Genomic DNA, 15326 nt, shown 5'->3' with positions numbered 1-15326 from the left:
ATAGAATAGTGACTAAGACACACACACACACCACAAATAAGTATATAAAAAGTAATAAAATATACTTCCAGTCCTCTTACTAACACTACCAAGAATGCAGTCCTTCTATTCATTACAGTGATCGTCCCTTGATGCCCCTTTGATTTTATACATAAACTGTCTCCTAATTTCTCTCAATATCCAGCACTCTTCTGTCCCTCTTGATGATCTCAGCATTTGATTAGCCCAGTCACTGAAGGCCCCCATCTGTCAGTGAGATTTGCTATGAATGATATGAACCTGGGTCTCTAAATTACATTTCTCTTGGATAACAGAAGGACCTAAGAATATTTTACCTCTATTTGTCTCCTCGTTGTTAATGGTTTAATTTTGTTTTGTTTATTTTTCAAGATGGAGTTTCTCTGTGTAGTCCTGGCTCTTCTGAAACTCACTATGTAAACCAGGCTGACCTTGAACTCAGAGATCCACATGACCCTGCTGAGATAAAAGTTATGTGCCACCACCCCCAGCCATATTAATGTTAATTCTTTAGTTCTGTGCTGTTATTTTAATTTAGAAAAGCATCAGTAGTCGTATTAGCTATGTGTTTTATTGCTGTGCTGAATACCTGACATAAGCAACTTAGGAAGAAGAGATGTGGTCCTTTAAGGAGATGTGGTCCTTTGTGGCAGGGGAGGTAAGCTCGTTTGAGCTGACAGTCACATCCACAGTTGAAAAGGAAAGAGCAATGAGTGCCTACACTCAACTCCCTTCTTGTCATTCCGTTGAGGACACCAGGCAAGGGAAGGATGCCACCCACACTTAGGGTGCATCTTCCCACCTCAACCTAATCTAGATAACCCCTAAGAGATGTGCTTAGAGATTTGTTTGCATGGTGATTTTACATTTCCACCAAGTTGACAATCAAAATTAAGTATGTAGTAGTATAATATCTTATAACGCCGATATTTATTCATATTTACTCATATTCAACTGTACACATATTCTTAGCTTTTTATTCTTTGTTGCATCTCCAACTTTGCCTTTGGAATTTCTTTTCTTCTGCCACCTCTGCCAAAAGCAAATATAATTGACAAATACAATTAGTCAGTTAAGCATGTAGCACATGCTCATATGATTGTAATCCTACCACTCAAGAGGCTGAGGCAGGAGGATTGCAAGCTTGAGAATACCCTAAGCTATGTATCCGAGAGCCTGTCAGAGTAAAAACACACACAAATACATGCATGCATACATACAGAGAGAGAGAGAGAGAGAGAGAGAGAGAGAGATATCTTGATAGATATGTTCTCTGAGCATAGAATTCTAGTTAGTCATTTTCTTTCAGGATGCTTAAAATATCATCTATAATCAAGCTTCCTTATGTTGCTAGACATGATAAGAAGTCAGTTAAAAACCTCACTGATTCTTGAAGAGTAATTGTTTTGCTATTGTTGCTCTTAAGACATAGTTCTGAAGCTTCACTATGATGTAGACAATTGTAATATCTGGATTTGTTTTCACTTTTCTCCCTTAGGATTCATTGGGCTTTTTTAATCTGACAGTTGAAATCCTTTATCCGCTATAGAAAACCATCAGATATTTTTTTACAATCCTGTACTTAGGTTTTAGGGTTTTTTCCTTCTATCACACTGATTAAAGAAAGACAAATTACCTTAGTTGAGTTTGATCTTTTGTCTACAGAGTTAGTTCCAGGACAGCCAAGGTTATACAGAGAAACCATGTCTCAACCCCCCCCCAAATAATAATTATTATAAGAAAAAGTCCTATTTAAAAGTTCCATTTTTCTCTGCATCAGTGCACAGTTACATATAATGTAAATTGTGGCCTTTTACAGCTTCTGGGATGATTGATCTGCAGACAATGCTGAAAGAAGTAAGAAAATTCACTGGTAAGCAAGACATTTTGTAAAAGGTATTACGCAAAAGCTTCATATTTACACCCTTTTTTGAAATTGAATTTTCTTAGCTGGCATGTAGTACGTGCTTGTAATTTCAACACTCAGGAGGCTGAGGAAGAAGGCTGCAAGGTCAGTCTGGATCCTTAGTACCTGGCCAGCCAGGGCTGCATAGTAAGATAGTTCACCCCAGTAATCCCAGCATCCAAAAGGAATACAGGAGTTCAAGGCCAATCTGTTCTCCAGTAGGGAGTTCCAGACTAGCCAAGGCTAAATAGAAGGATCCTGTCACAATATGTATATATGTGCATAACGATGCACATATATATTATATGCACACCTTAAAGATTTCTTATCTTGTCACTGGCTTCAAATTTTTAACTGGCATGAAAATTAAATTTGTTTATTTCATTTTGGCAAAACTTTGTGATGATATATATATATATGTATAATGAGTTCCACACTTATTCTGAAACCTCTTTTTTATTTTATGGTGCATTTCTCCATGATAGCACAGTCAACACCGATCATCATTCATTTGAAATACTTAGCAACTACTCTAACTCAGAAAATGTTATGACATACCAGTGACAGTAGGACTACTGAGGCCACTTACACCATTACAAATGCATAGTTTCTACAAATTTGAAACACCTTTCCATGTAGTAGTTTTGTCAGACAAAGTCAACAAACAATTCTCACTTTCAATTTTCTTTTTTCTTTTTTCTCCAAAGGAGGAAATATCGATGCTAAAGTCACACATAGAGTGCTGGAGGGCATGGGCATACAGCTTTCAAATAGAGACATCAATGACCTGCTGAAACGGTTGCCTGTTGCTGGTAGGTACTGTATGAACCCTGTGGAGTGCATCTTCATGTTTGTATAAACTTCAGAGTGAGAACATCATAAAAACTAGCCCTTCTCCTGCCCTACAACACCTAGAAAACAAAGATATCAAGCTGTAGTCGGGAAAGTATGAGTCTTTGGCATTTGAATTTGTTTTGATCCCTGGCAGCATCCTTAAACTGAATCTTGGCTTCAAAAGTGTGTTCCTGGCTGTGGGGGATGGCTCAGTGGGTAAAACACTTGCTGTCCAAGACTGATGATCTCAGTTCACATCTCTGGGACACAGGTAAAAAGTTGCAGTGTTTGGGTCTATAATCTTGATCCTTCTACAGTGAGATAAGAAGCAGAGATGGGAGATTTCCCAAGAGCTTGAAGACCAGCTAGCATAGTTTAACAGTGCAACAGCAAGTGAGACAGAAGCAAGATAGATGGTTGACATTCAAGGTTCTACTCCAACCTACATACACACTGTGACCACCGTCCACTCATGCGCACATGCACACACATACAGACACACATGCACACACAGATGCATGCACGTGGACACATACACAAGTAAATAAACAGATGTTTTTAAAATAGTACCGTTACCTTAAAATAAATAAATCTTAAGTAGAGCAAAGAAAAAAAAGGGTGAACTAACAGTAACAAGGAGAAAGAAAGGGGGAGCTGAATTTTGTCCAGTGCTGGGGAAAGTATCGGTGGCAGGGCACTTAGAATTATACCCTCCGCACCTCTTACTGTATGCATCATTTCTCTCTAATTATAAATGTGTCTTATTTTACAGACGATGGGAAGATACTTAAAAACGTATTACTTGATCATGTAAAGTGGCATTCTGGTAAGTGATCATCTCAAAAAGGTAATTCAAACTATAATCTGTAGTCTTTACCCTGACTTTAAAAAAAATCGTGTCATTACACAATAATTAGGTGGTTTGTTTTATTTTCTTTAAATTTAAAGATCTTTTAGATGCAACTATAACTAATGTAGTTTATAATTTTCTGACAGTTGAAGATGTTTCAAATTCTGTTTGCTGATCAAGAATGCTAGTTGTCTGATATAACTTATCAGTTCATCTAAAAAATACAGTTGATAGCATATAGAATCAGGACATATACTCAATATATAACTAAAAACTTACATAACTCATCTGATATATATATAATTAACTTCTAAATATACCTTTCTCACACACTAAAGAAAGAACCCTCTGAAGCAGGATTGGTCAAATACACTGTTGCCCAGCTTCCACAGTGTCTCTGCAGCCCTGAGAGCTATTTGTCTGTCATTGTGCGGTGGACTGCTTCCGTCTATGATAACTTAGCCTCTGGCTCCTTCTTTCCTAAGGGGCCAAGTGTCATATCTCCAAACTGGGTGGCATTCTAGAAGACTTGGGCTTCAACCTGGAGGATGAAGAAATCGAAGACCTGACCAGCCGTCTGCCAGTTGAAGGTGAGATTGCCGTTAGGTCTTCTGAGAGCCTCTCGGCGCCACTGATAAACTTGCAGATCTGCTCGTGGGGAAACCTGTTTTCCTGGATCGTGGTGCTTCAGTCAGAAATGCTCATCTGTCGAGCGAGGGGTTCCACTTATAAACCCTTATACCACTGAGAATATTTAATGACCTACGCCAGAGAAAAGAAACAAAGGATCATGTCAATAGGAAAAGAAAGGAGCAAGAGCTAAGAACTGATGCTTAAGAGAGCCCACCACTGTTCCAGAGGACATAAGTTTGGTTCCCAACACCCATGTTGGATAGCTCCTGATTGCCAGTAAATACTCCAGCTCCAGGGATCTCACTCTCTCTTCTGGCCTTCAGGAGAAAAATAATTAAATCTATCAAATCACCACAAGATTCAGGAGAGAAAGCAGGCCAAGTCATCCTAGATGGTTTGGTTTTTTTTTTTTTTTAATGTATATATCCTGTGTTTAAAGTTTACTTATTAAATAATTAAATCTAATTAACAAATGTGTCATCTCACACAGTTATCATTTTCTCTCATTTTCCTGATGATAGCAAACAATATGCTCATTTACACTTTTTAAAGAACTCAAAAAAAAAAAAAAAAAGCTGGGTGTGGTGGTGGCATGGCTTTAATGCCAGCACACAAGTGGCAGAAAGGCAGGTAGATCTTTGTGAGTTTGAGGACAGCCACAGCCAGGCCTACACAGAGAAGCCCTGTTTCTAAATAAATGAATGAATGAATGAATGAATAACTCGACAAATGATCATTAACTGTGTCACTCGCTGTACAGTTGGCTTCTTGGCACTGACTTGAATGATGCTTATGGGTCCTCTGACTAGTATCTGCATCCAGCTCCTGAAGATCAATGCTTTCACAGTCTACCATGAGAGAGAGCAGTGTCTGTCTCTGACTCACTTCATATAAAGTCCTGCAGGTCATCAGGGGACCCCCCTCCCCTGCTAGCCCTCATCTACTCTGAGCCTCGTCATGGTGAGCATCACCTGTGTGTGGTGATGCCCTTGTTAATTAGCCCCAGACCTCTCTTCAGTCCTCAGCCCCTACCTTTAGCTCTCTACCGAGCTGCGGAATTGTTGCCCCCCACCCCCAGCAGTAATTCCATTTTCTGTTCGGTACCAAGTGTTTCTACCTACTGAGAACTTTCCATGTTGCTTTCCGTAACAGCTGTACCAATGTTACTCTCACTAACAGTGCGTAAGAGTTGTTCTTTCTCATACACTCAACAGCATGGATGGGGTTTAATCCCTTTAATAACAGCCATTCTGACTCCAGTTAGGTGATGTCTCATTCTCATTGGGTTTCTTTTTTTCACTTAGACCTGATTAGAAGGGAGTGAGTTTCCAGCACATGCAACCCTCAAGCTAATCTAGAGCAAATAGCCTAGTATGTATGGCTCCTACTCTATGCAGACAGATGGTTAGCTACAATATAGCTGGGTTTGGTTTTCCTGCGACAGGGTTTCTCTGTGTAGCCCTGGCTGGTCTGGTACTTGCTCTGTAGACCAGGCTGGCCTCAAACTCGGAGATCTGCCTGCCTCTGCCTCCTAAGTACTGGGATTAAAGGTGTGCACCACAACCTCCGGGCACACAATACTGCTTTTTTAAATCTGTTATTCTAAGGTGATCAAACAGATTGCTCTTGGACTCTAAAGTGGAATGAGCCAAGCGAAAGATAAACAAGGCTTTTTTAAATTTCCTAGCACCGGTGCACATAGACATGGTACATCCTGCAATTTTTCCTCCTGCACTGTATTTGTTTATCACATTCGGACCGTCAGTTTTCAAGTCCATGTTTATCTGGGAAAGATTAGTGTATTAGCAGAACAAATCAGGGTGAACCTTTGAATTTCGGTGTTTTACCTCACACTGTAAGGTCTTGTGTTTCTGGGTACGAATCACCGTGCCTGGGTCTTATGTGCATTTTGTCTTTGCAGATGAGATGGTCAACATGAGGGAGATGATGGAGAATGTGGAGTTGCTCACAGGTCAGTGAAAGGCCACGGAGCAAAAACGACTTTCAGTCACAATGAAGCTTACACGTCACACTTTTCAATACCCAAGCCTCGTTATGGGGGCTTCGTTTAGTACAAATTTATTAATTTATTAATTAGTTAGTCTTACTGATATAACAACAATATATTTCATGCATCTCTGTGAGACACTTGGTAGTCCCTATATACTGGAGAGAACTTACTCCTGTAAATTGTCTTCTGACTCCCATGAGGATGCCCACAACATGATAAATACATGAATAAATAAATGAATAGTAAATAGTAATAAAAAATTAAAACATTCTATCCAGCAGTCCAAATTAATTTTTGGCAAAACTGTTACATTTTTCTATTGTTGAAGTATCCTGGGTCTCCCTGTGTTTTCTTTCTCGATGATTTAAATTAGTTGCATTGTTCACACGGCCAAAATAAACCCAGGTAACCATGATCACTAGAAAAATAATGGCATAGTCTTATTTTTAGGATTAAATCTTTTTATTCTATTTTACCCTAAAAATCTAACCATTTTAGGAATAGATCACCTTCCTCATCATGCCATATAGTGTAAAAATAGGAAACGGGTTGCATGCAGAGGGGTGGGGCTCGTGAGGGCCCACCTCCTAGCTGAAGAGCTATTGGCAGTTGTTAGCCAATTGTTGAGAGGGAGAGTCAATTCCCTTCAGTGGTGTGGTCTTTGCTCATGCTCCAGTAGAGGGCGCTCTGCATACATATGTATATGGGCAGCAGTAATCCAACACGGGGTTATTAAAACAAACAACAACCAGATGATGACAACAACAAACAGAAGGAAACAACAGAAATTTGGGCAGGGTATGTGGGGGATCTGACTTGGAAATCAAGGTACGAAGTGTTCTGAATGCATTGTATTTGCATATCTAGCTACCAAAGACTAAACAAAACATTTAAATTGGCATTATTTATCTATAAAAACACGTATTTAGTCATTTATACCATAGCCATATCGATCTATGACCTCCATGTCAGAATATTGATTTATACTGTTGCTCAGTGAAATGAATGCCATGATCCACCAGAGATACTTACTCACAACCCCAGTGATAGAGCCAATTATGAGTTTTGCTTTTGTGTTTTTGTATTTTGGATGGCCCAACCAAAAGTGGGCTTGTGCCTCTGAAAAATCTCTTGTAGCCAGGTCAGGATGCAGGTTTCTAAAGGCAAAAACCACAAAGACCATAGTTTATATCAAAGTTAAATGAGGTCAGAGTAACCTTAAAATATTCGTTCCTGGCAGAGCATAGTAATATGTTAGACCAAACATGTAAATTATTTTTCACTTATATTTTTTCTAGTTATTTTAGTTTTTTTTTAATTATTTTGGTTAATACATTAGGACCATGGTCAAGGCCTTAGAAATCTCAAATGTGTTTTTGAGGCAGACATGTGCATTGGAGAGGTGGGTAGGGAGCTGAGAACTGTCTAGGCAAACACAAACTGGGGTTAGAACAAAATGATGTCAGGCATTTCATTAGAACTTACAAATTATTTTTCTGTCTAGAATTGAGCAATTTATGTCTTTTTTTTTTATATCCTCTTAGACTCTTGACTTAGACTTTTGATCATCCAACCCTTCAGGTAAACTTAGATGACACAGTTTCTAATCATTTTGCTCTCATTTCTATTTATTTCAAAGGAAACAAAGTGGATGTTGATCAAATAGATCATGTTTTGAAAACCATAGGGGTAGAGCTCACACTTAAGGAGCGCTGGGAGCTGATGAAGACTCTGCCGATTACCTGTGAGCATCCCTGATTCAACCGCAGCTTCTGGGGGGAGGGGTTGAGCATGTGCGTTATGGAGGCTAGCTGGGAGTCCTTGACTATACATTACACATTAACATTGAGGACATCTTAAGTGGTAAGATTAACAAGTCTTTAAAAAAAAAAGTCACAAGTCTTTTCGTCGATGGAAACTATTTTACATAGGGGCTTACTCTATTGGGACTGAATTTGAGAATTCTTAAGAAAAAAAATTCATTCATGAATCAAGATATGATTACAAGTTTTTGAGTTGAGACATTACTTCTGTAATGTCTGATAACCCTAAAGCACAAAGAAATTAAAGAGAGGAGAGAAGGCAAGGCAAATGGGAACATGTCAAATCAGTACTAGCCTAGCAAAATGAGACATTTAGAACATCCAATTCTTCACATTATTGATAAAGTCAAGTTGAAGAAGGCTGTATAGATAACAGACTATATATGCCACATCTATAAGGTTACTGCCTTCATGGTGGTAGTCCACAGTCATGCTATGGGTGCCAGTACTTCTTGGTCTGTGACACATTATGTCTTCTATTACAGCTGATAATAAAGTGTATCGGAACCGATTGTTGGATAGTTTAAAAACTTTTCACAGTGAGTAACAAATGCAATGTCAAGTGAAACAAGCCTTCAAGTTTGTTTCTTTCTGGAAAGTCTACTTATTACCTAATGGTAACAGTAGCTTGTTTCCGTTGAGGGTTGTTTCACGGCACTTCTCTGTCTCGCACTGAAACTCCAGGGGATAGTTCTATTATGGCCATTTCCCACCCAAACTGAACTGATCTGCTTGCCTTGGTCTCACAACTTGAATGCAGAAATGCTTCTCACCTGTAGTGTTATATTCTGTAGTTTATCAGTCTTTTTATCCCTCTTTATGTCTTGTATTTTAAATTTATGGAGATAATCTGACAGGTTTCAAACCTGGCAGCCATAGTTATTATGGTTGCCTCTGACATCTCTACTATGAATAAATAAAGACCAACTAGCAAGCCTTGGTCACTCCCATTACTCCAGGGCTCTACTAAAAATGTTGGCAGCATGTCTTCTGACATGTATATGGGCTGATTCTTTCCTACCCTCCACCCATCCCATGCACTTGCTTTTATTCTTTCTTTAAACATTCAGTTTTGATTTCTTTTCTCCTTTATGACCCAGTCCCTGGAATTAAGTAGAATTTTAAACATTGAAGCGTAATTTTACATTTTTTTTCTTATTTCATCTCTTCCTTTCTCAAGGAGGAAAAGGTTTTACAAATAAACTAGAAACCATCATGGAGAACATGACCTACAATGTTGATGAAAAAGACATGAAAGAACTACAGAACTACTTGAAAACTGATGGTATTTCATTTACTACTATGACTTCCTATAAGAAGAATCATGGAGCTCTGCTTGTAGTCTCTCTAGGGGTATTCTCACTTAAGTATACTTAGGAAGAAAGAAAGACTCATGGAGCTATAACCCTCCAGGGCAAAAATAGAGCTTTTGCCAAGTGTGATAGTACATGCCTTTAATCCCAGCTTTGAGGATGGGAGGTAGGAGTGGAAGCAGGCAGATCTCTGTGCGTTTGAAGCCAGCTAGGATTACATAGTGAGTGTCTCAAAATATAGATGAAAGATAGATAGATAGATAGATGATAGATAGATAATAGATTAATATAATTATTATGTTATATATTAATAGTATATATTCTATTAATCTCAGTAGTGACAGAAAACTGATAGAGTTACTGCTAAACTTATACTGACTATTATAGGGAAATTATAGAAATTATAGAAATTACTGTGGTAGCTGGTAGTAAAGGTTAGATTCTGACAGGTGAGAAAGAAAGGGGGGTCTGGGATTGTTTCACATATAACATACAGTAAAAGGCATCGTGTTTTCATTCAGCAAATATAAGAAGAAGGTCAGATGGGTTAGAAATAGAAAGTCAGGAATTTGTGCCCTGGAAAAGTTTATCTGTCACCAAAAGAAGACAAATAACAAAATAACCATTAGGTCAAAATAAGCATATAGAAGAATATCTAACTTAGCATGTTAATTCACCTTCTTTAAAATTCTATTTTATGATTGGATGAAAGGAAACAATTCAGAAACAGCCAATGCCCCCTGTGACTATAATGACAACTTAGAAGAATCTCACAGGCAAACAAGAAAAGTGTGGTCTGTGTCTGACTTATGCTTTGTGTTTCAGATACTGGAAGGTTTTCACTGAACTCCTTGTCAAATGCAGCCTATTTGTTTTCTGGTGAGAAGTAATGATTTAAAGTTAAGACTGTGTGTGTGTGTGTGTGTGTGTGTGTGTGTGTGTGTGTGCTGCATATCCCAGTGTTCTAGAAATAACACTAAAGCCTTATTCATCCCAATTATTAATAACATGGATGTTTTATTGTATGTGTATGTATGTCTGTGTGTATCTGTGTGTGTGTGTGAGTGTGAGTGAGAAAGAGAGAGACAGAGAGAGAAAGAGAGAGGGAGGGAGGGGGAGAGATCTCCTTTCCCATCGTCCTTTGGGAGGGAGTTCTGGGACTATGATGCACACCACTGCACCTGACTTTGTTACATGGATCCTGGAAACTGAAGACAGATCATCTGTCTCATGCAGCAGGTACCTTTGCCCATCAATATAGTATCTTCTGTCCTCACACCTACAATAAATCATTCGTTCCTTTTATGACTTTTAGTTACTGGAGAAAGCCTAACTGATGGCAATCTTAGTGAGCAAACTCACCAGAAATATTTTCCCAGCAACATAAACTTTTATCATGTTAGAGGTATACATTTTCCTATGGTTTTTAATGAGTCTGGTCAGTATGCCACATACTCCCTGAGTACCCCTTAGCTAAATTCTATTTTGTGTGCATTGGTATTTCCTAAACAAGTGTAGTAGATCTGTTTTACCATTCGTCTGTCAGTTCCAGTTCCTCCTACATCAGTGCTACACACGTGACAAGTGCCAGTATCCAAAAGAGCTTGTCTTCACTCTAATGGCCTCTTTCCCATGGCCTCTGCTTTACCCATTTAGCTGTGTAGTTCCTAAGCCTTGTCAGACCCTCCAGTGTGTCCTGGAGTGGCTAGTGTTCTGAGTAAGGAGGGGGTTACCTTCTGAGAGCATGAGTTTGGAGAAATAGGCATGGTACTGAGATCTGTACAAATGGACCTGCCGAACATTAAATACCCCTGGTTAGAGAGACACAACTGCAGATGTCAAGCAAGCAGCTGAAGTGACAGCTAACGCACTGAACCACACATTATAAAGGTGGCTCTAGAGACTGATCCACTCACTGACATAAGGCTAGGGGCTGACTCCATAGTTATCTCCTGACTACAGAGTCGGCTCCTACCACAGAAGGCAGGGCTGCCATCCACCACACATACACCACTACCCAAGCCGAGCCTCCTGCTACCTGAACTTTTCTGCTTGTCATCATCTAGCCCTCTCCATCTCCACTACTACCTCCTGAGGCCCTGCCTCACCTTACTTACTGTAGGCTTGTGACTGTTCCATGTTTCAAGACCCCAGGAAGGCTCAGTCTTAAGCAATAAGTCTCAAGGTGGTGCTGGGCTACAAGTCCCTCTGAGACATAAGACTGACCAAATGAGCCTCTACCTCACTACTGGCCCATCATGCCAGAGAAGCTGCTGTCTCACAAGTCTCAAACAGATTGAAGGCTTGTAAAAAGCTGTGAGCTTGTTCTGTGGGTAAGCCTGTTAGCCTCTGTTAGCCAGGGCCAGCCATCTTCAGATGAGGCTTCAGTGCCCCTCCCCCCACCCCGGGAACTGTGTACTGCTGGCTCATTTTGCCCTGGGTCCATCCCTTCTCAGTTGCCCCAACCCTCACTCTGTGGTTGCCAATGTTCTTCCCTTACCTGTCCATCTGTCTATCTGTATTTCTGTCTCTTTTTCTGGAATGGGGTCTATTTTTTGCTACCTGCGTCATCTCCATCACATCTTCTGGACACAGGTTCTAGCCCACCTATTGTACCCTATTCTTTCCCCCTCGTTTCATCATAGAGTTAGCTAGTTTACTAAGTTTATCATGCTTCCTTATTTGCTAATGACTTTATCTGATCTCCTCATAAAACATGTTATTTCCCAAGGTCTTGTGATCATGTCTGCCTTACTTCCTCCTTGTGGGAAGGATGATACTTAAATGTCGTCTGCACTGTTGGCATGACAGTCACGGCTTGTTTGTGCTTGTCTCCATCACTATTATGGGATAGCTTTGTTAGATACGGTAATCTCATTTAGCAGACCTTCACCCCCAGGACTTGAATATAATTCCATCCTCTTCAGAGTTTTAGACTTTCTGGTGTGCTCGCTTTTCTCAGTAACTCGGGACTCATCTGTGGAGGGGCGTGCCTGTCACAGAGCATGTGTGGAAGTGAGAATTCTCTCTCCATCATAGGGGTTTCAGAGATTCAATTCAGGTTGTCAGGCATGGGAGCCAGGACCCCTACCACTGAGCCATCCTGCCGACCCTCCACACTGCATTCTGGTCTCTCAGCATTTTAACTCTGGTGTGTTGTGGAGTAGTTCTACTCTGGCCACGTTTATTTGAGAATCTACATATCTCACATGCCTGGATATCCCATTTTTTCCCCTAGACTCGGGGATTCCTCATATAATCCATCTCTGTTTTGTAACAGTGCTGCTTTTACCCCCATGGTTTCTTAAGCTTGAGCTATTGTTTGTGTCCCAGAGTCCTTGGAAGCTGACGTCATGATGGCTTTGGTTCTCTCCCTTCCTTATTATATGTGACTATAAGTTCTCCAGCTTTGCCCTCAGTCCTTAATACTCCCTCGGCTTGACTCAGCTTATTGGTGATGCTTTTCACTGAGTTTCTTTATTTAATTTGTTGCAACTTTTTATTTTCAAGATTTCTATTTGGTGTGAGACTTTTTTTTTGTAGCCTGGTGTGTGTGTGTGTGTGTGTGTGTCTCTGTCTGTCTGTCTGTCTGCCTATCTGTCTCTGTGTTTGTGTTTATGTGTCTGTGTGTGTCTCTCTGTCTCTGTCTCTGTCTCTCTCTCTCTCTCTCTTTCTCTCTGTGTGTGTGTGTGTGTGTGTGTGTGTGTGTGTGTGTGTGTGTTTCACTGTCCTTACAGAGCTTTTCAGCCAAGTTTTGAATTGACTTCCTTTGAATCCTCACTGGAGTTTCAGATCATTTTTCAAGCAGACTTTTGAATTCTTTGTCCAGCATTTCAGTCCTTTCAGTATCTTTGGACTTGATTTCTAAAGAGTTCTGGGCTTTGAGAAGAGATACTGTCTCTTCAGGGGTTTTTTGTTGTTGTTTTGGTTTTGTTTTATTTTGTTTTTGTCTAGCTTGTGGTATGAACATAACAGTTAAGATAGATACCTCTTTCAGTCTTAAGTGGGCGGTCTTCCCTGAAATGTTAGTTACCATTGCCTCTCAGAATAGAAAGAGGACCGCTTTCTCTTCTATAGAGAGTAGTTAAGTGATAACTACTTAAGAACAAAGCTGATGTTTAAATGCATTTGTTTTTTTAGTGGTAACACTAATTATGTGCCCAATGAGGATCAAAATGAAAGAAGCTAGGATATATATGTAGAATAATTAATAGGAAGTGGGGGTGGAGCTGAAGAGATGGATCAGCACCTCAGAGCACATACTGTTCTTCCAGAGGACCCAAGTGCAGTTCTCTGCACCCACATCAGGCTGCTTACAACTGCCTGTAACTCCAGCTCCAAAAAATATGACGCCTCTGGCTCTCATCCAACAGGTACAAATGCATACACATACCCACACAAATTCCCACACGATATTTTAAAGTAAATCTTTATAAAGGAGAGGTGGAGATATAGAAAAGCAAAACAGAAAAGCTCATGAGATAAAGGAAGTACATATAAGAACAAAGCAAGATAAAAAAAATTTTTTTTCAAACCAGTATTTTTAATCTTGGTTACTAGATAGAAAATGGAGCCTTCATTTTCTGCCAGGCTTCCTAGTTTGTTTTGTTTTGTTTTGTTTTGTTTTGTTTTGTTTTGTTTTGTTTTGTTTCAGTTTACTTGGTGTGGGTGTCAGGGGGCAGTTGGACCACACTAGCCCTGGAAAGGGCTGTCTCAGACACAAGGGAAAGGGCTGAACTCCTGCAGATGTGAGTGGTACAGAAGCCTGAAGACCATCCAGTTGGGTGCCCCTTTTCACCAGACACACCCTGCCAGCACTGCTGGGGCAGGGGAATGCCCAAGCAGCTGCTGAGTCCCCACCAAGTATCCCTAGTCATGAAAGTGCAGAGACTAATCAAGCCAAAACAATCTGTGTGGTGGGGCTGGGTGGGGCCGGGCAGGGCACAGGGCGATGACTCAGGGGACCTGGCTTGGCTTATCTCCATTCCTGCCCACACACTCTCTGGCTGTCCATTCCTTGCCTGGCAGTAATTCCAGAGGTCAGGCATCAATTGCACCTTCTGCACCACAAAGTAGACCTGTGTCCATGGATCTGTTTCCAAGTCACAACCAGTTTCCTGGGCCCATGCTGATTCTCAGAGTGGTCACCAGCTTAGCCAGAGAGGCAAGGAAAGACCTTTAGGAACTGGAGAAGTAAGTCTGCAGGCCCTTCAACTCTCCCTGCCTCAAATAACCCACCCTCTCAGTGTCTGGTGTCTACCTTATACATGGATGGCAGATCTGTCTTTTCTTTTGTTATTCTCTGGCGAATAACTGATGGGGGGCATGAAGCTTATAGTGGCTCTCCTTTTCCGTTTGGCTTAACAGCCCACTGAGGGGGGTTCTTTCACTACCCAGCTGTGTTTATTATTATCCATGGTTTATTTACTTTCACCTTAATTTTAACATTCCCGACTTTACCTGGTTTCTGCTACGGTTTACTGCTGTGCCGGATGTGTCTCCCTACCACCTTCTCTGCTCTCCTGCCCCTCACTGGACGTTCTCATCCATCATCTCTCTGGTCTTCGTTCATTGTTCGCTTCTTTCACTGCTAAAGGAAGTATGCTTTTAGCTCCTTCTTGTAATGCTCTGCAGACAAGATGAGCCTCTCTGTATCTTCAGCCTTCTGCTACTATGCCTCTTACAACCTTTATTGTCATTTCCTTAATGAAGAATCATTGTATATGAAAATGTCTGTTCATTATGTCTCTCGTCTTTCTAAAGGCCCTCAGATAAATGCCAGTGATCTAAAACCATATCTGGAAACCGTAGGCATTGAATTAACAAGCAGTGAAAGCCGGCTGTTACAGAGCCAAGTTCCAGCAGATGGTAAGCACTTCACACCTCACCGTCAGTTGGGGGACCCCTGGGCATGGGCTCTATGTAGAAGGTTATATGA

General features: G+C 40.5%; 1 protein-coding gene across 1 annotated transcript in view; it reads left to right on the top strand.

Moving 5' to 3' along the window:
- Window positions 1-15326, top strand: part of Efcab3 (EF-hand calcium binding domain 3) — a 418970-nt gene that overhangs the window by 314166 nt on the left and 89478 nt on the right. The window contains exons 143-152 of the mRNA XM_085829216.1: window positions 1838-1891; window positions 2632-2736; window positions 3531-3584; window positions 4094-4198; window positions 6163-6213; window positions 7892-7996; window positions 8561-8614; window positions 9256-9360; window positions 10214-10267; window positions 15152-15256. Of these exons, the coding sequence (XP_085685342.1) occupies window positions 1838-1891; window positions 2632-2736; window positions 3531-3584; window positions 4094-4198; window positions 6163-6213; window positions 7892-7996; window positions 8561-8614; window positions 9256-9360; window positions 10214-10267; window positions 15152-15256 (792 nt within the window). The remainder of the gene's footprint in view (window positions 1-1837; window positions 1892-2631; window positions 2737-3530; window positions 3585-4093; window positions 4199-6162; window positions 6214-7891; window positions 7997-8560; window positions 8615-9255; window positions 9361-10213; window positions 10268-15151; window positions 15257-15326) is intronic.

The sequence above is a fragment of the Mus caroli genome, unplaced genomic scaffold (genome assembly GCF_978045245.1).
Source record: "Mus caroli unplaced genomic scaffold, Mus_caroli_1 scaffold_13, whole genome shotgun sequence".
NCBI classification, from domain to species: domain Eukaryota; kingdom Metazoa; phylum Chordata; class Mammalia; order Rodentia; family Muridae; genus Mus; species Mus caroli.
The sequence above is the reverse complement of the archived record's forward strand: the minus strand, read 5'-3'. Positions and strand labels throughout refer to the sequence as shown.